The sequence below is a fragment of the Mus caroli genome, unplaced genomic scaffold, assembly GCF_978045245.1.
Source record: "Mus caroli unplaced genomic scaffold, Mus_caroli_1 scaffold_13, whole genome shotgun sequence".
Taxonomy (NCBI): domain Eukaryota; kingdom Metazoa; phylum Chordata; class Mammalia; order Rodentia; family Muridae; genus Mus; species Mus caroli.
The window spans coordinates 54,396,490-54,414,206 of NW_028227268.1; the positions used below are offsets into that span (position 1 = coordinate 54,396,490).

Genomic DNA, 17,717 nt, shown 5'->3' on the forward strand with positions numbered 1-17,717 from the left:
GTAAAAATGGCAGGCCTGGTGGTGTGTGTGATGGGAGAACTCAGTGATGGGAGGCAGATGCAGCAGGAGGAGGAGTCTGGGGTTTGCTGACCAGCCACTCTTGCCTAAACGGTGAACGCCAGGCCAGTGAGAGATTCTGTTTCTAAAGAGGGCGATGTGTTCCTGAACATGACAACCTGAGGTTGTCTTAGTGACCTACACACACACACACACACACACACACAGAGAGAGAGAGAGAGAGAGAGAGAGAGAGAGAGAGAGAGAGAGAGAGAGAGAGGGCATGTGCACCCACATATGTATACAAACACATAAAAAATAAAAAAGTAAAAAAAAAACTCTTTTTACTACAAAATAAAATCACGCAGCGAGCAGATCCTGCTGTGCCTTTGGCATAGACATGGTTTCTTCTCCAAGGCTCCCTGCAGTGCAGGGCACGAGTCCTGGCATCCGTGAGAGCTGTCCTCCATCAGCATGCTCTCACCTCTCAGCTCTTCCAGTCAGAGTGCTCCTCCCTCATGGCCTTCACAAGCCAGTCCCCCTCTGACCCCTGCTCGGAGTCACTGGAGTCACTCCCTTCCATAGCTAGCAGCTTTGAGTAGTTGATCCTCTGCTCTTGGGGCAGCCTGGGCTGGATGGACAGGAACAAGGCCAGCCAAAGCAACAGGACCACACAACAGGCTTCGTAGAGCACAGCTATGCCGAAGTGCAGTACTACAAAGCCCCCGACAAAGCTGCCTAGGCTGCAGCCGCTCCCGTAAAAGTGACCTCGGAACATGGTGCCCAGAGACCTCTCCATTCCGGAGAAGGCCAGGTCCTCTATGGAGGCCCCCACAGCCCACCACAGAGCCCCACTGCTGATGGTGCTCAGGATCTGAACAGGGAGGACGGACCACCAGCTCCAGATGAAAGCATAGTAAAGCACCTGCAGGGCCAGGCAGCCCAGCCCCAGCCCCAGCACACCCACCCTAGACAGTTTCCTTAGCAACGAAGTTCTGAACGGGTGAAACAGAATTTCTCCTAGCAAGCTGAGAGCCACTGAGAAACCCATCACCAGCTCACTGCTGCCGTGGTCCTTCATGTGCCAGAACAGAAAGTCCTGCACAGTGCTGGCAGTGGCTCCTATCCAAAAGACAGTGAAGGCCAGGAGGATGAGGCGGGAGTCACCCCTTATGAGGGACAGAGCTTTGATGGCTTTGTAGCTGGGCCCCTGTTGCTGGTCTATGGGAACAGGAAAGGCAGTGCTCACTGCTAAGGCCAGGATACTGACCAGCGAGTAGCTGTAGAAATAAATCACGCCCTGAGGACCATTGGCCACGAGGAAGCATTCCAGATGCCCCACCAAGGCTGCGATGCCACACACACCTGCTGATACACCCAACAGTTTCCACACCCACAGGTCTCTGTTCCGATCAGTGGCGTCTACGAAATCCAGGTATTCATAAAGACTGTCATCCGCCACCTGCTCCAGAGGGGCTGCCAGAAGTTCCCAGAATACAACAACCCCCAAGGAGAGGATGAAAGTCCACGGTGACTCTTTCGAGGAGTGATCAGGGGTCTGGGCCCCCTGGGGCTTTGACAAGTTGACGGGACCTCCAAGAGCTGTACTTCCAGGAAGTAGATTCAGGGTAACATTGCCCACCTCAAAAGTCCCTTTCTGGGAATTATCTCTCAACCCAGAAGTGACAAGATGGAGGCCTTGTGTAGTGGTCCTGGCTCCTTCAACAGAGCCCACTAAATAGGTCTGCAGACCGCTAAATGTTCCTTCAGATCCATTTGGAAAGCCAGAAGTGTCCAGGGCTCTGGTGTGCCTGCTGCCTGGGAGGTTGGGTGCTCCAGACCCCTGGGTAGGGGTCATGATCACAGTTTGTGTGACCCCCAGCGGTAGGATAGTGGTGGCCACCCTACTGCTTCCATTACAAAAGTGGTTGACCAGATTTCTGTCCACCGGTGGGACGAGGACCATCAGGAGGCTGGCGCCTGCGGAGCTCAGCAATGAGCCAGTCAGAAACATTCTCCTTTTCTGGTAGCGTTTGGCCAGGAAGGCACAGAAGGGAATCCAGCAGGTAGCGATCAGGTGCTTGGTTCCCATGAGGATGCCCACCAAGGGCGCGGCCACACCCAGTTGCCTCAGGTAGAGGGTCAGGAACGGAGTCACACAGGCATCCCGGACTCCGCACACCAAGTGGAAGAGCCTGGCCACCCGTAGTGCCCTGGGAACATCCCATTGCGGGTTGGGGCTCATGGTTACGGGATTTCGCCAGACCCGGAAGGGCACAGGACTAAGTTAGATGCGGGGCGCGCGGCGCTCCATATCCTGGGAAGGGAGAATCGCTGGCTCAGGGTTCCGAGCAAGCCAAACTGCGTCACCTCCTGTCACCTAGCCAACGGCTATTTGCCCCCCATGTCCGGCCACCCTCCCGGAAGTGGCCCCGCCTCAAGAGAGAGACGCGGCGGGGGCGGAGCCCGCGCACCTGTTGACTGTACCTGCTGCACCTGTTGTACCTGCGCCTCACCTGCGCCACCTAATGGATGACGGACGCCCTGTGGTTTGCTGGGCGCGTTCTGACCACAGGTGCTGCTGGGCGCCTGGACTGCCTCAGACCTGAGAAACTGACAGGGTCAGGATGGGGATGTTTCCGGGAGAGAAGAATGAAGTGAACAACATCTGCACATCTCTGGTCCTCACACATCCCTCGTCCTCAGGTCTGTATTCATAGGCCCACTGGTCAGTGGCGATTTACAGAGTTGGTCCTGTTGATTGTACTTGAAATCCCAATCCTGTCTGGCCATCACCAGAGGACTCAGACTTCCCCTCCTTTGCTTGAACTTTTGTCTATAATCTTTCTGTTCACCTTATTGTTTTTTTCCATCGGCATTAAAACTCCCAGAAAGGCAGATATTTTGCCTTCTATCTATCTATCTATCTATCTATCCATCCATCCATCCAATCCTGGTAGTACCTCACAGCTCCAGGCAGTATGTACACAGTGGAAAATTTCATCCACAGTCAATAGAATGCTGTTGCCTGCCCTGTTTGGGAGTGCACTCCAGAAATTCTTAGCTGGCTTTGAACCTCAGTAGAGGAAGTGACTACAGATACTTAAAAACTGCAGGTCAAAAGGCATGGTAATTTATTGTCCTAGTAAAGGTTTCCAGGTGAATTCAGTGGCATCCAGGTCATGAGAAATGACTCCAGATTGTTTTCTCTCCTCAGAGGCATTTCCTCTCTCAACGGAACTCAGATGCAAGCCCTTGAAATCATTTGGGGGTGCGTCTTAGGCTTTCCTCCAGAATGGCCAACCATCTAGCTACTGAGGTGAGAGCCATTTGTTCTCAGACCTAGGGTCTCCATGCACTCTGCCACTGAGCTGTATCCCAGCTCTGATTTGGTTCATTTTTCACTCAAGGCTTGCTCAATGCACCTAATTTGGCCGTGGATTGGAGAGTGGGGGGTGTTTGCCAGCCAATATGTATGTGTAGCTAAATTTGACTGGGTACCGTCTTTCTCGGGAGACGGGTAGAGAGCTAAGGTCCTCCGCACTTTCTCTTACTGTATGACTGATAGACTTACTGATGATCAGAACCTAAGGATTAAAATGTTATTAAATTAAAATTTAAAAACTAAGAGTTGCTAGCTGGGTATGGTGACGTGACGCATGCCTGTGTCCAACACTTGAGGGATGGAGGCAGGGGGATCAGGAGTTCACCATCAGCCTCAGCTAGCTTTTTTAAGGTGAGACCTTGTTTACAAAACTGAGCAAAAAGAAAACAAACATGCAAGTGATTAATGGGAGTGGAGGCTTAGTCATATAATCCCACATCTGGAGGTAGAAGCAGGGAAATCAGGAGTTCAAGACCAGCCTTTGTTATATGAGATCCTGTCTCAAAGATATCAACCACAAACCTAAACACACACACACACCCCAAAACAAAAACCTAATGCTTGTGTGATTGAGTATGTTCAAACTGGTCTGAAGCAGTTCACATCACCTCAGTTCAGAAAAACAGAAAATCCCAGGTCAGACTCAGTGAGGCTGTGATTGTTACCAGTTTCAAACCACTAAAGACTGCCGGCCCTCCCACCTGCCAGCCCGCCTATGCCCCCGCCTGTGCAACACCCTCTGTGTGCCCCCCCCCAGCGCCTCCCTCCCACCTGCCAGCCGGCCTGCGCCCCCCCCCCCCAGTGCCCCTGCCTTTGCCTCTTTCAGCAGCCTTCCCCCCACTTGCTCTTTCCCACAGCTTCTTTCTTGGCTCTTTGAGACTCTGTGGGCTTGTCTGCTTCTGGCTACCGGAGAAAACATTCCCTGCTTTCCATGCCCATGGGCGAGCAGAGACTTTCTGTAAGCCTAGACTGCCTTTGGGTGTGTATACTAAACCAACCCTGAGCCCTACTCACATCATCCTTGGCTTTAAGAATGGGTCATGGGACTTTCCCTTGTTCCTGGAATAATGAGGTCAGAGATAAAATGCCATATTAGTTACTTTACTGACACTCACACCCCACCCCCCACCCCCATTCTATATTGACTTGAATGAGAATGGTCCCTGAACACCACGCCCGGCAACACTTGGATATTTTAACGCCTGGTCCCCCAGTTGGTGGCGCTGTTTGGTGGTAGTGGTGGGACAGTTAGCAGGTTTTACTGGAAGTATGACACTAGGATCAGGTTTTGAGAGTTTTTTTTTTCTTTTGGGGTTTTGGGGTTTTGGGGGGTTTTTGAGACAGGGTTTCTCTGCGTAGCTCTGGCTGTCCTGAAACTCCCTCTGTAAACCAGGCTGCCCTGGAACTCACAGAGATCCACCTTCCTCTGCCCCTGGGGTGCTGGGATTAAAGGCGTGTGCATCTGGCAAAGGCTTTGAGAGTTTAAAGCTGCCTCTCTGTTTGCTCTCGCTACTTCATGCTCATGTTGGGCAATGTGAGCTCTCAGCTTCCTGCCGCCATGCCTGCTCACTGCTTGCTGCTATCCTTCCTGCCACAGTGGACTCTCATCCCTCTGGAACCCCTGAGCCAAAACAGACTCTTTCTATGGTTGCTCTTTGGTCATGACGTTTAGCCCAGCGACAGTAAAGTAACTAATATGGATTCCTGGCTTCAAAGGATCCCACCAGCCCAGGGACTCCATCTAGTTGACAGGAAGGGGCTCAAGTCTAACTCCCTTGGACTTTTTCTATTTCTCCCCCACCCTATAGTCATGAGGCCATGGATCGTAGGGCCAACAACACTACTATGGCTTTGTGTGGTGGTTTGTATATGCTTGGCGCAGGGACTGACACTATTTGGAGGTGTGCCCTTGTTGGAGGAGGTGTGTCACTGTGGGCGTGGGCTTTGAGACCCGCATCCTAGCTGCCTGGAAGCCAGTCTTCTCCTAGCAGCCTTCAGATGAAGATGTAGAACTCTCAGCTCTTCCTGCTCCATGCCTGCCTGGACATTGCTATGCTCCCACCTTGATGATACTGGACTGAACCTCTGAATCTGTAAGCCAGCCCCAATTAAATGTTGTCTTTATAAGAGTTGCCTTGGTCATGGTGTCTGTTCATAGCAGTAAGACTCTAATTAAGACAATGTACAACTTTTCTTTTTTTACTTGAAACGCCAATTTTTCTTATTCTCTAAGCTCTGGCTTTCCTGGCTTTCCTGAAGGCACCCTGCATTCCTGCCTCTGCTTGAGAGAGTCCTTAAAACGAGGAGAGGAAAGAGTAGGGAAATGGACCGCAGCAATGAATATGGCACAAGACTGTCATCCAGCCTAAGAGAATTCATTTGGTTAAATCAAGTTCTGTCTTCTGACTTCCTGTGCAGCGCAAATAGTGCTGTGGTCATGGATCAGTGGGTAAAGGTGTTTGCTGCCAAGTTTGACAACCTGAGTTTTGTTTCCAGGACCCACACTGTGGAAGGAAACAATAAATTTCCACAAATTGTCTTCTGACCTACATACATATAATGTCACACACACATACACACACACACACACACACACACACACACACGGAAGCAGTAACACTTTAGTGTGCTTTTATTGAGACTATCACTCTCTTCTTTACTGAGACAGACTGACCGCCTCGGCGCTGGCGAACCATGGCCTTGAGAGCTGGAAAGGATGGTATGAAGTCAGAAGGGAGCAAATACTGTATTCACCACCTACTTCCTGGTCCTTCCTCAGCCACAGGGCGCTGTACAAATAGTGAATCCATCAGCTCTGAACCCCTTTTTATATACTGAGGTCAAACCCAAGGCCTCCCATACACTAGGCAAGTGCTCTACCACTGAACCACCAGCTATACTTGCAGCTACCTGACACCAGTTCTCAGGACTCCCTAGGGAGCTGGAGTGGATGAGAAACGGGAAATGAACATCATCACAAGAAAGATGTTTCTGCGAGAAGCTCATCTCATTCCAGCTCTGTCCAGCAATCTGGGAGCCGTGGGCTGCATCCATCTTTATCACATGCCCCTTATTCATTACAATCCAGGCTCTTTTCATTCCCAGGCATTCTCTGACTCCTGGTCCAAGCAGAGCTGCCCAGTGGGGCTGTCAGTGTAAATGTTGTGGATGGGTAGGTAGTGTTTCCTCCTTCTTGGGTCTGCTGCCCCTGGACCCAGATCTCCCACTGTCCTGGTAAGCTTATTGGATGATGCCAGAGAATGTGTTGATGGGCATCAGAAGAGAATTGGGCTTGGCCATGTTCTTCTCTGTCTCCTGCCCATGCGAATTGAATGCTGAAGTCTTGGATTTCTGGGTCCGTGAACATGGCTCTGGGCAGGGACCGGCCTCAAATCTGCAGTGGGGAGAGACCAGCTTAGAAGGTAATCAGAAACCAGATTTTCCCTGATTAGAAAGGTAGACCACATTTAAAAGGTAGAGCAACTGTTATAGGGAACAGAGAGAGTTAAAAAGAAGACAAGACAAATCAGAGAAGGAGGTCCTCATGCAGCAAGGTTCTCTGAGAGTGGGGGAGATGCTTGGATCTAGGCCACTGTGTCTTTGTGTCTACCTCCCTGGGGAAAACTTGCAAAAGTCACAAAATGGGGGGTACAGATGCCCCAGAAGGGGAGCCTGTGATGAAAGATCAGTACAGGCAGCAAGGTTGAAACAGGAGGATGTTCAGGCTGTGTGTGCCCCGAGGAGTCCTGGGAACATTTATCACTAACCTCAAGTCGTAAGACAGTGGCCTAAAACTTACCTGACCACAGATCTGACTCTGATAAGTAGCCTGGGCCATGGGCAGGAGACTGTGGGCGTTCAGGGTTTCCCTGTTGGGGCAGGAGTCCTAGGAGTAGAAAGCCCCACTCACCTGACCACATCCCTGAAAGTCCGCCGACCGTCCTTGTCCAGCCATAGTGTGAGCAGCCTCTGGTCTTGGCTCTGGACTTGGATACTGGATGTCCGGAAGGTGTTGGTTGATGTCTACATCAGAGGAGACTTTATGTAAATGTCACCTTTGCTCAGCAGTTGGCTCTGCCAACACTTCCTACCCTGGAAGCTGATGCATTTCTTCTGTGTATCCCAAGGGGTCCCATCCCCCACACAGACTGTAGCAGAATTTCAGCAGAGCCTGTTATATGTGGCATGAATATGGACTGATGGCATCTAAGCTTGGAAGTAGCCTTTTGTCAGTGGTTATCTGAGATTTTATGGGGCTGTTCTTTTGATCGCTTCTAAGAGCCTTTGCTTAACTTAGTCTCGAAGTTTCCTACGAACGAGAATTGCTTAGGTGATGGTGGTTCCAAGGCAACCCCTAGATCAGATAAGAAGTTTCAGTGTGCCAGAAACTGACTTGCACGCTTAGCCTTATGTGTAACCCTGTACAGAGCTTCCAGGAGGCTGGCAGTGCTCTGTCCTTGAGAGGCTGAGACCGTGCTGCTGAGAAGCCTGAACCTATCCTTCAAAGTCTCTCTTTTCTCAGTCAATTGTCCTTGGTTAATCAGAACACTGACAACAGACAGGAGCTTTGGGTGGTACAAAGACAGCCCCAGTGTGTCGGGAAGCCTCTGAGACGGTTTCTCCCAAGTGTTTTCAACCCCGGATGCTTACAGTAATCACCCAAGGGGCAGAATGGGTGTAAAGGTCAGAGGTCGGGGACAACTGGAGCTGACTGGTGTCTGCTGGACATGACAGGACCAGTGCACTCATGGACTCAGCGGCTTTGGTTGCCTGCACAAGACCTGCACCCGACCAAGCCAGTCAACGATCTAGCACAGAAGGGGAGGGGTTCAGGAACCCCATGCTTGTTATTTTTTCAACTTGACACCAACTAGAGTCCTGGGAGGAGGAGAATCTCAATTAAGAGAGTGCTTCTAGCCAGGTGGTAGTGGTGCACACCTTTAATCCCAGCACTCGGGAGGCAGAGGCAGGCGGATTTTTGAGTTCAAGGCCAGCCTGGTCTACAAAGTGAGTTCCAGGAAAGCCCGGGCTACACAGAGAAACCCTGTCTTGAAAAACGAGAGAGAGAGACAGAGAGAGAGAGAGAGAGAGAGAGAGAGAGAGAGAGAGAGAGAGCGAGCCTCTATCCATTGGCCCGTAGGCAATGCTATGGAGCATTTTTTTTTTTAAATTAGGGATTGATTTGGGAGGTCCCAGTCTATTGTGAGCAAGTGGTCCTGGGCTATGTAAGAAAGCAGGCTGAGCGAGCAGTAAACAGTATTCCTGCATGGTCTCTCCTTCAGGCCCTCCTTCCAGGTTCTTGCTTAAGTGACTTCCCTGACTTCCCACAATGACAGATTGGAAGCTATAAGCTGAAATAAAACTTTTCCTTTCCAGGTTGGTTTTTTGGTGAGTGTTTTACCAGCAATAGAGCACATCTTTAGCGAGGAGCTCACAGACAGGGGAGGGCTTCCAGGGGATGGAGAGTCAGTTTTATTTAAGGGTGTGGCCCCTGGTAGGTCCACAAGTCTCCAGTAGATGGCGCTCGGAAGGCACTGTGTTAGTGTTGGTGTGGGTTGGCATTATTATTATTATTGTTGTTGTTGTTCCTGTTCACTGTAATATTTCCAGATGAGTGTAAGCACAAACAGTGGTCTTAAGTGATGAAGAAGGAAATCTACTATCTATTCTTTCTCTTTTGTCTCCATCCTAAACCCCTTTCTTCTTCCCTCATGCGAATCTGAACAAGTGAGCACCAATGGAAGAAAGACACACCAGAACCTCCATTAGATGGAGAGGAGCAGACACCCACGGCTGAGGGTGCCAGAGGGGAGAGGAGATGCCTGTTCGTGCAGGAGAACCTCAAGCACTTTGGATTCCCCCAGGAACTCTTAGCTATGAGGGAGGAGTGTGTCGTGGGCAGGGGAACAGGCTGTGGAGCCCAGTGGGCAGTAACTGACAGTTAACCAGATGGTTGTCTACACTGGGGGAGTCACTAGTCACCTTCCAGGAGCACCCACAAAAGCTGCAGAAGGAGAGTGGCCCAGGGGAAGCCAGGGTTAGTCACTTTACACGCTATGATCGAAGGAATCTGGGGTTGCCCAAGTGAAGAAAATGGGGTCCGAGGATCTGGGTGTCACCTGCTGAGCTCCCGCAGTGAAGGTCTCAGCACACCGATTCTAATTCAGTGATCTTTCCCCTGCTGCGTACAGGGTACTTCAGGTGTTTGGCACAACCCAGACTCACACTGTAGGTGACCAGAGGCCATCCACTAGCCTCCTCCCACACACCTGTCTGTTGCAGTTGCCTCTGGGGTCTCCTGGGCTGTGGATTATGAAGGCAACACACACCTATAATGCATCTATACAGGCCAGCGGCAAGGGCCAGCTGCAGGCTTCGCAAAGCGTGTCAAGATGGAGGACAGGCAAGGCTTCCATTCCCTGTTGGCGTTGCTGTGTTCCACACCCAAAGCCCCCTTTCTTTTGTCCTTGCCTCGCTGCTGTTATTCCTGTCAATCAAGCATCCAACCCAGCCAAAGACAAGACTGCGTAGGCAGCCACAGGGCTCTTGCTGTTCTCAGCTGGGAACACCTTCCCTCTAGATCACCAAGAACTTCCCTTCCATGGCTTGGTGCCTACCATCTAATGAAACCTGCCAGGGTTCCAGGAGAGGAAACACAGCTATTGGAATCTTGCTCAGCAAGTCAGAAAGAAATAAAAAACAGGAACTTGCTGGGTTGATTTGCTTAGAGAGCCAAAAGCCCCTGGCCAGGTTATTTAATGAGGTCATTTAGCAGAGGAACTGACTCTCAAAGAGGAGCTGCAGTTAAAGTGACAAGGTCTACCTTACAGCTTCAAGCTTGAACACCATACTGTCCAAGGCTAAGGTAGAACTGAATCCAAAACAGTGTGTCTCTGAGCAATGAAAGCTCTTAATACCACGGATAGCTGGCGTCAGAGAAGGTAGGCTACCAGTTCAGAATTGAGATGCTCGAAGCTCTAGGTGACTAGCAACATGCTGTGTGCCCGATACATTGAGTGCTGGAAACATCAAGTTGAGGGCCCCGCCCCATGCCATTTACAGAGCTGCAGTGTCGCCATGGCTGTGTCCCCAGGGCTAAAGGGAGAGCACAAAGGTGGGGTACCCAGCTCACTAGGAAGTAGGGAGTAGGGAAGATCTTGAGGGAAGGGAAGGTCTCCCAGGTACATGGCCCCTGTGTCCTGTCACAAGTGTAGGCAAAAGTCTATGGGGACAACGATAACTCAGCAAAGGCCAAAGGTGGGGTTTCTGAAACACTTTCAAACTCTCAGGCAGGAAATTGAAATATAAAGGTTATAAAACATTTAAAGAACAAATTTGGGGAAAATATTTTAAAAACATGAGACGAACAAAAGGATGGTATTCTCATATAAAACCAGGACACCATGGTTTCAGTATAGGTGAGAACACACAGAGGAAATAAATGAAAAGAAACAGTTACCAGTAAATGTGAGAAAAAAAATCACTGTCACTAATTGGGAGTGACAGAAATCCAGATTGAAACAATCAAAATTTTGATGATCAGAGTCACAGAGTTGGAACAAGTCAGCTTGTGTATTGGCTGCCTTCCAAAATTGGCGTCCACACATGGCAATGGGGGTGGGGTGTGGAGACCAGTGTGGTGAAATGTCCTGATGTGTGGGTGTCAGCTCACTAGGGAAGGTTTTTAAAAGCATAATCATGAGTTTTAGCATCTGTTTAACCCTAAGTATGTTTGCCACAGCATGCTTATAATCATAAAAGATCACTGAATCATACAAAAACATTTCAATAATCATTATGGGTATACACAACCATTATGAAATAATATTTAATGGCATAAACAAAGTCCCATCAGGACAAATGCACAAAGCCTTCGTATATAATATAATGTGAAATATGTAGATATTATATGGGTCTCTTTTGGTTGCCCTGGAATTCACTATGTAGACCAGGTTGGCCTTGAACTCATGTCTCTGCTTCCAGAGTTCTGGTTAAAAGTCCTGTTCCCAGCCTTCTTTCAAATATTTTGAGCAAAAACATTGCTATAGACAATTATTCACTGTATTTATCAATTATTCAAGAACATATAATGAAAAACCAAAGTATTTATTTGATACTCAAAAATGTCATCCTAACCATGCACTGAGATGATGAGTAAACTTATTTTGCACATATAGATTACAACATTGCCATGCAAAGAAGAAATGGAAAGACTGAATAGGGACAGTGACTTTGCAACATGGAGGTGACTTTGCTGCAAAGGGGTAAGCTCAAAGCCATAGCTTGCAGGCAAAGGAGTCCTGAATAAGGGCCTCAAACTTATAGAAAAAAATATATATTTTTAAAAAATTATTTATGTATACGAGTACACTGTCACTGTCTTCAGACACACCAGAAGAGGGCATCAGACCCCATTACAGATGGTTGTGAGCCACCATGTGGTTGCTGGGAATTGAACTCAGGACCTCTGGAAGAGCAGTCAGTTCTCTTAAACACTGAGCCATCCCTCCAGACCCCTAGAAGTATCTTTCTAAAAGCTTGAGTGACGTAGGAGAAATGAACTGCATCTGGCAGCCAGAGAGAAATCGTTGGCCAAGGTCGAGTTTCCTGTCTGTTTCTAGGATGGAAAGAAGACCTGAATCTATTTGTGGAGGAAGGAGGGTCAGGGGGAGGCGGGGAGGGAAGGAAGGGCAGAGAAAGTAAAGAGAGACTCCCAGAATCAAGAAAGGTGCTGAGTGACATCAATGTTCTGGGTGAGCAGGAGTTTGCTGGGACCTGGTCAATGTGGGTACAGGATTTATCCCAGAAGCTATCAGCATCTGGCCTGTCTGGTGGGTGGTGCACAGGAGTCTGTGTCAGTGAGAACGTGGTTCAGGTGGGACCACGGGGCTCTGAGGTCAGGTTAAGTGAAGTTGAGAGAGGCCATCAGAGAGCAAGAAAATGGGTGAGTCTCATCCCTTGATCACTAAATGTCAGCCAAGGCAAAGCCAAGGGGCAAGGTGGTCAGAGAGGCAATGAGGATATGAGAGCTGCTATGTAGGAGTCTGGTTGAGGAGCAGTGGTGGGGATGACATGTGTGGGTGACTGTGGTTGTTAGGGGTGTTAATTCTCAAATGGGCTGCAGATGGAAGGAAGACGGGGCTCCGTGTCTGCCTTATACCACAGGGTCTTTGCATCGGCCACATTGATTGGAAAGTCCCACAGCAGGTGTGAAGGGCCACCATCAGCTCCCCCTCTCTGAGTACCTTCCCCTTGGGCTCCCTTACCAGCTGCCTGTCCCCCCCTCTAGTCCATACAAACTCACCGTAAATGACCTTCCTGCCAGATTGGAGGACTTGACCACCTCTGTCACACTGACGTGCAGACAGGAACAGTCTGTGGCAGAAGCAGCCTTTGGTGAGGTACAGTGGGAGAACCCTGAAACAGAGAAATGGAGGGGGTATGTGAGTGGGAAGCTGGAGATTCTGGGTCCTAAGAAGACCCTGTATGTCTGTCTTCCCATTCTGCTGCCAGTTTACCCCGCCCCTCAGCCTCTTCTCCTGGGTTCCATGTTGACCCTAACCAAGCTTCTGTTCTTTCTTCTTCTCCCATCTCCTTCCTTGGAGAATCAACCACGTTTCTGAACCCATAGTGATCACCACTCCAAACCCCAGGGTTACACATTGAGAAAATGGTCTCGTGTAGCCCTGGAACTCGGAGATTTACCTGCCCCTCCTTCCCGAGAGCTGGGACCAAAGGCATCGCTACCACACTAGGCTTTGCTTTTCTTTGTTTTGTTTTGTTTTTGAGACAGGGTTTCTCTGTGATGCCCTGGCTATCCTGGAACTCACTCTGTAGACCAGGCTGGCTTTGAACTCACAGAGGTTTGCTTGCCTCTGCCTCTCTGCCTCTCTGCCTCTCTGCCTCTCTGCCTCTCTGCCTCTCTGCCTCTCTGCCTCTCTGCCTCTCTGCCTCTCTGCCTCTCTGCCTCTCTGCCTCTCTGCCTCTCTGCCTCTCTGCCTCTCTGCCTCTCTGCCTCTCTGCCTCTCTGCCTCTCTGCCTCTCTGCCTCTCTGCCTCTCTGCCTCTCTGCCTCTCTGCCTCTCTGCCTCTCTGCCTCTCTGCCTCTCTGCCTCTCTGCCTCTCTGCCTCTCTGCCTCTCTGCCTCTCTGCCTCTCTGCCTCTCTGCCTCTCTGCCTCTCTGCCTCTGCCTCTGCCTCTGCCTGCCTCTGCCTTTTGGGTGCTGGGACAAAAGGTATGCATCACTTCCGCCGTGCATAAATTTTTTTAAAAATGCATTCAGTGGTGTTGGAAATTCAACCCGGGACCTTAAATGTACCAGATAAACATTTTATCAGCAAGCCATCCCCTAGCCCCCACCTCAGTCTGTCCACTCTCTTAGTAGTATACACTTTGTCAAAAAATCCCTATTGTGTGACCACTGTCAGGCTTAAACCCTCCCTGCCAAAAAATGCTGCTTAGAGGATTTTGTGCTTTGGTGGTTGGTTCTGGTCTCACCTGTTGTGATGGACTTGGGGTTAGGATACCAGTGAGAGTCTTATGAAGGAAAAAGAAGGAATGTCCTTCCGCCACCCCTCCCTTCCTCCTCCTCTTCTTCCCCAAGGTCTCATATAGTCCTATGTAACAACGAATGACCTTGATCTGGTTCCCTGCCCCTCCAACCCCCATCCTGAGCTTGCTCAGGTTACAAGTGTGTACTACCAGGCTCCCGTGGACAAAGCCATTCATAGTTTACTAAGTGTGTGCACACAAACAAGTGCCTATTACCTATATTATTTATTTAAAACTATAAAAGTGACTCGTTATTTGCCCAAAGCTGCACAGCAAGCAGCAAACTCCGACCACCCAGTTCTGCCCCTACGCTCTCAGCCCAGCTCATCACAGTCTCCTCTAGACCGTGAGCCACTGGATGAACAGAAGCTCCTTCGTGACGCTAACATGCTACAAGGAAAGAATGTCTTTCTAGAATATGAAAGAGTGCCACATGTCACCTAAAAGTTCAGCTCGCCTGGAAGTGACCTTTTATGAAAGTATTATTTCTTGAGTTTCTTCCCTTTTATGCCAGTTGTCTCTGTAAGAACACTGATGCTGGAAGCAAGAGGATGCCAAGTTTGAGACCAGCCTGGTCTAAGGAGGAAGGCCACAAATAATGTGAGCAATGGAAAAAACACAGGGGGAAAAAATCAGCTTATATAGACATAGCACGCTGTCAATATTAGCTTTCACAAAAAGCTCCCGGGTCCCAGGAAGGACAAAAGGTGGTGACACAGACTACCAGCGCCAAACATATTTTTCAGGGGCTTAATTTAGCAGCACTCTGTTAGGTGTGGGACTTTTTTTTTTTCCTGAGCATGTGAACTCTCTGCGACAGATATTATCAGTATTCCTAACTCCTTCCTGAGGGGAAACAGAAGCAAAGAAAATAACTTCAAGGTCACCTCCGCAGGAGACTCGGAACAGGCTCTGAACCAAGCACGTTCACTCGATGCTCCTCTCCGCTGTCCCCAGTCACTCCATTTCATTCGTTCATTTATTTTTATTTTGGAATAATATATAAATCCAACATTTCCCAGGGGAAGGCTGCCAGCTCTGCAGGCCTAATTCAGAGAGGGGGCGCTTCTGCTCCCAGGTCCTTCTACCTTCCAGCTCTGGGAGCATGCCCCAAGGCTGGGATAGCTGGCTTGTCAGCCAGTGGACCACCTGGGTGCTGGGGTCTTGCTTTATTCAAGGCTGCCTGGTTTCAGCTAACCACCCTCTGCCTGCTGCTGAGGCCCTGCCCAGCTGCAGCCCCACCCAGCTGCCACCTCTCAACCTTGGCTTCCCTATTTCTTAACCCTTTTCCTCCTCCCTGGTTTTCTCCTCATCCCTCCCATCTCCTCACTCTGCATTCCCAGCTCCTCACCTTCAGTGTCACCAGCTGGAATGGCCTTCAGGACCAGCCCGGTGGCCCGCAGAGAAACAGTGACCTCTCGTGGTCTGTGGCTGAGCAGAGCCTGGGGATGGGAATTGAGCAGAAGAGGGTGTGTCCCGAGGGCTCTCCTCTCCCCTGCATCTTCATGTCTTGCTTCCCCCAGGCTTCCACCCTACCCTGAGATTCTCCCTGGGTACTGATACCAATAAGGGGCATATGGGCAGAGGCTTAGCCATTCTTAATCCCCAAGGAGCCAATCAGACGCCTAGATGGGTAGTTCACAAGGAAGAAGGTCCTGAGCAAGAAACTAGCTTGCTTGCTTTCTTTTCTTTTTTCTCTCCTCTCCTCTCTCTCCTCTCCTCTCCTCTCCTCTCTCTCCTCTCCTCTCCTCTCCTCTCCCCTCCCCTCCCCTCCCCTCCCCTCCCCTCCCCTCCCCTCCCCTCCCCTCCCCTCCCCTCCCCTCCCCTCCTTTTCTTTTCTTTTCTTTTTTAAAATGAGGTCTCACTATATAGTCTTAGCTGGCCTCCGGCTCACAGAGATCCACCTGCCTCTGCTTCCCAAATGCTAGGTTTAAAGACATGCACCAGTGTGCTCACCCAACCTCTAATTTCTTAGAGCACACTGCCTCCTTGTCTACATGTAAGGTCAACCTTGTCCCTGCACCATCGTTGCAGATTGCTCTGGGGGCTGAAAGAGTCTAGTGGTATCTTCAAGAAAGGCTGGGGGATCCCTTTGGCTCTGTCTACAACCCCCCAGAGGCTGGTTTTCATTCACTGTGCCTCCTAAGTTTTTGTTGGTTATGCCAGTGACACTGACCTTCTGGTAGCACATGGACAGCTCAGCTCCTGTGCCCTCAGCTGCCCCTCTCCTTCGGGGTGAAGAGCCCTCTGAGGGAAGACAAGAGGAGGTATAAGGTGAGAGCCCCTTCCCCATGTCTCCCAGGCATAGCTGCTGGATAGACATGGCAGCTGTCCCTGGATGGAGAGGCAACATCTGGGAAGATGGCCTTTCAGTCTGGGAGTGCCCCGAGACAGAGGTAAGTGTGGCCCTGGCATTCAGCAGGGTCTCGTGACACAGTAAGGTGACCATGGGGCTGACATCTGGCGAAAGACCAGAGAGTGAGGGTAGGGGCAGCTGAACCAGGGTGAGCTCTGGGAAACGGGGAGCAGAAGCTCACCTTTGGGGGACTTGGAGTCTTGGATCTTCACCTTCAGCTCTGTGAGGAAAATGTCCTCTGTAGGGTCGTGACTCAAGCTGGTGAAGATCTAGAGAGAAGAAGGGAGAAGGGAGGGAGGGAAGGAAAGAAAGGGGGAAGGAGGGAGTTTAGAGAAAGCTTCTGTCCCTACAGCCTGAGGGGCTCCACCCACCCACCTACCCATGCTAGGTTCCGAGCTGCACAGTGACAGCCACACCAGTCCAGACCTTTCCAGCAAGGTAAGCTAATAATGCCTCCAGTCCTAAGCTGATTTGAAAAGTTCCTGTCGCTTACATCTGAGTCCTTCCCAAAACAAAAGAATGGAGAGGAAGAATCAGGAGGCATTAATTCTGATCAAACCTATCTGTCAGATACTAGTAAAAGATACAAAATTCCAGCTCTATAGGAGGAGCAAGCTCAAGGGAGCAACTGCACAGTACAGTGACCACGGTTCGTAACAACACATTGTACTTTTAATAAGAGCTGTAAGTAGGTTGTAAGTATTTGTGGCATGAAATGTAAGGGTGAAGTAATGTGCACATTAGCCAGTCCAATTAATAGAGTTTCACGTGTACATATCATAAGATGGCATGTCACAGCCACAAATATATATATATATATATATATATATATATATATATATATACATATACATATATAATTTGTATTTATCATTTTGTTCTATTTTAAAGACTTATTAAAATCTTACTTATTAAAATCTGTGCACACACCTTTGACACCAGCGTCGGGAAGCAGAGGAAGGCAGATCTCTGTAAGTTCAAGGCCAGCCTGGTCTACATAGCAAGTTCCAGGACAGCCAGGACTACATGAAGTGGCCCTGGCCCTGTCTCAAAAAAAAAGCAAAATAAATAAAATTAAAAAAAAATAAGAAATAATAAGAAAAAAGATTTATGTTGGCATAATGTTATTGTGCACTATGTAAAGAGTATCCTTGTATTATTCAAATGCTGATTTCTCTGCATTGTAGCGCTTATGCTAAGAATCCTCTGCCTGCCTCAATGTTGTGTAAGGTTTGCTCCCCATTTATTCTCTGATTTGTCAAAAAAAGCTGATCAGCCAATGACTGAGCAGAGGTGAGAACAGAGCTGGCCTCCCTATTCCAGGGAGGGGAGGGAGGAAGAGAGGGAGAGAGAGAGAGGGAATTCATCACGAGGCGTGTGTCCAGGAGACACACCTAGAGCAGAGAGGGACAGATGGATTCTAAAATGG

At 49.5% G+C, this 17,717-nt stretch overlaps 2 protein-coding genes across 3 annotated transcripts in view; both read right to left on the minus strand.

The window, feature by feature from the left end:
• Positions 1–367: 367 nt before the first annotated feature.
• Mfsd6l (major facilitator superfamily domain containing 6 like) lies at positions 368–2,515 on the minus strand. Its single transcript, XM_021178196.2, has one exon. The coding sequence runs from the start codon at positions 2,240–2,242 to the stop codon at positions 485–487; it is 1,758 nt and encodes a 585-aa protein (XP_021033855.1). The 5' UTR covers positions 2,243–2,515; the 3' UTR covers positions 368–484.
• A 3,499-nt stretch (positions 2,516–6,014) lies between these two features.
• Positions 6,015–17,717, minus strand: part of Pik3r6 (phosphoinositide-3-kinase regulatory subunit 6) — a 58,310-nt gene continuing 46,607 nt past the window's right edge. For both annotated transcript variants that reach the window (XM_029483150.1, XM_029483151.1), the window contains 6 exons: positions 16,470–16,557; positions 16,109–16,179; positions 15,284–15,374; positions 12,687–12,799; positions 7,293–7,405; positions 6,015–6,776 (listed from right to left, as the gene is read on the minus strand). In XM_029483150.1, the coding sequence (XP_029339010.1) occupies positions 6,623–6,776; positions 7,293–7,405; positions 12,687–12,799; positions 15,284–15,374; positions 16,109–16,179; positions 16,470–16,557 (630 nt within the window). In that variant the 3' untranslated portion in view covers positions 6,015–6,622. The remainder of the gene's footprint in view (positions 6,777–7,292; positions 7,406–12,686; positions 12,800–15,283; positions 15,375–16,108; positions 16,180–16,469; positions 16,558–17,717) is intronic.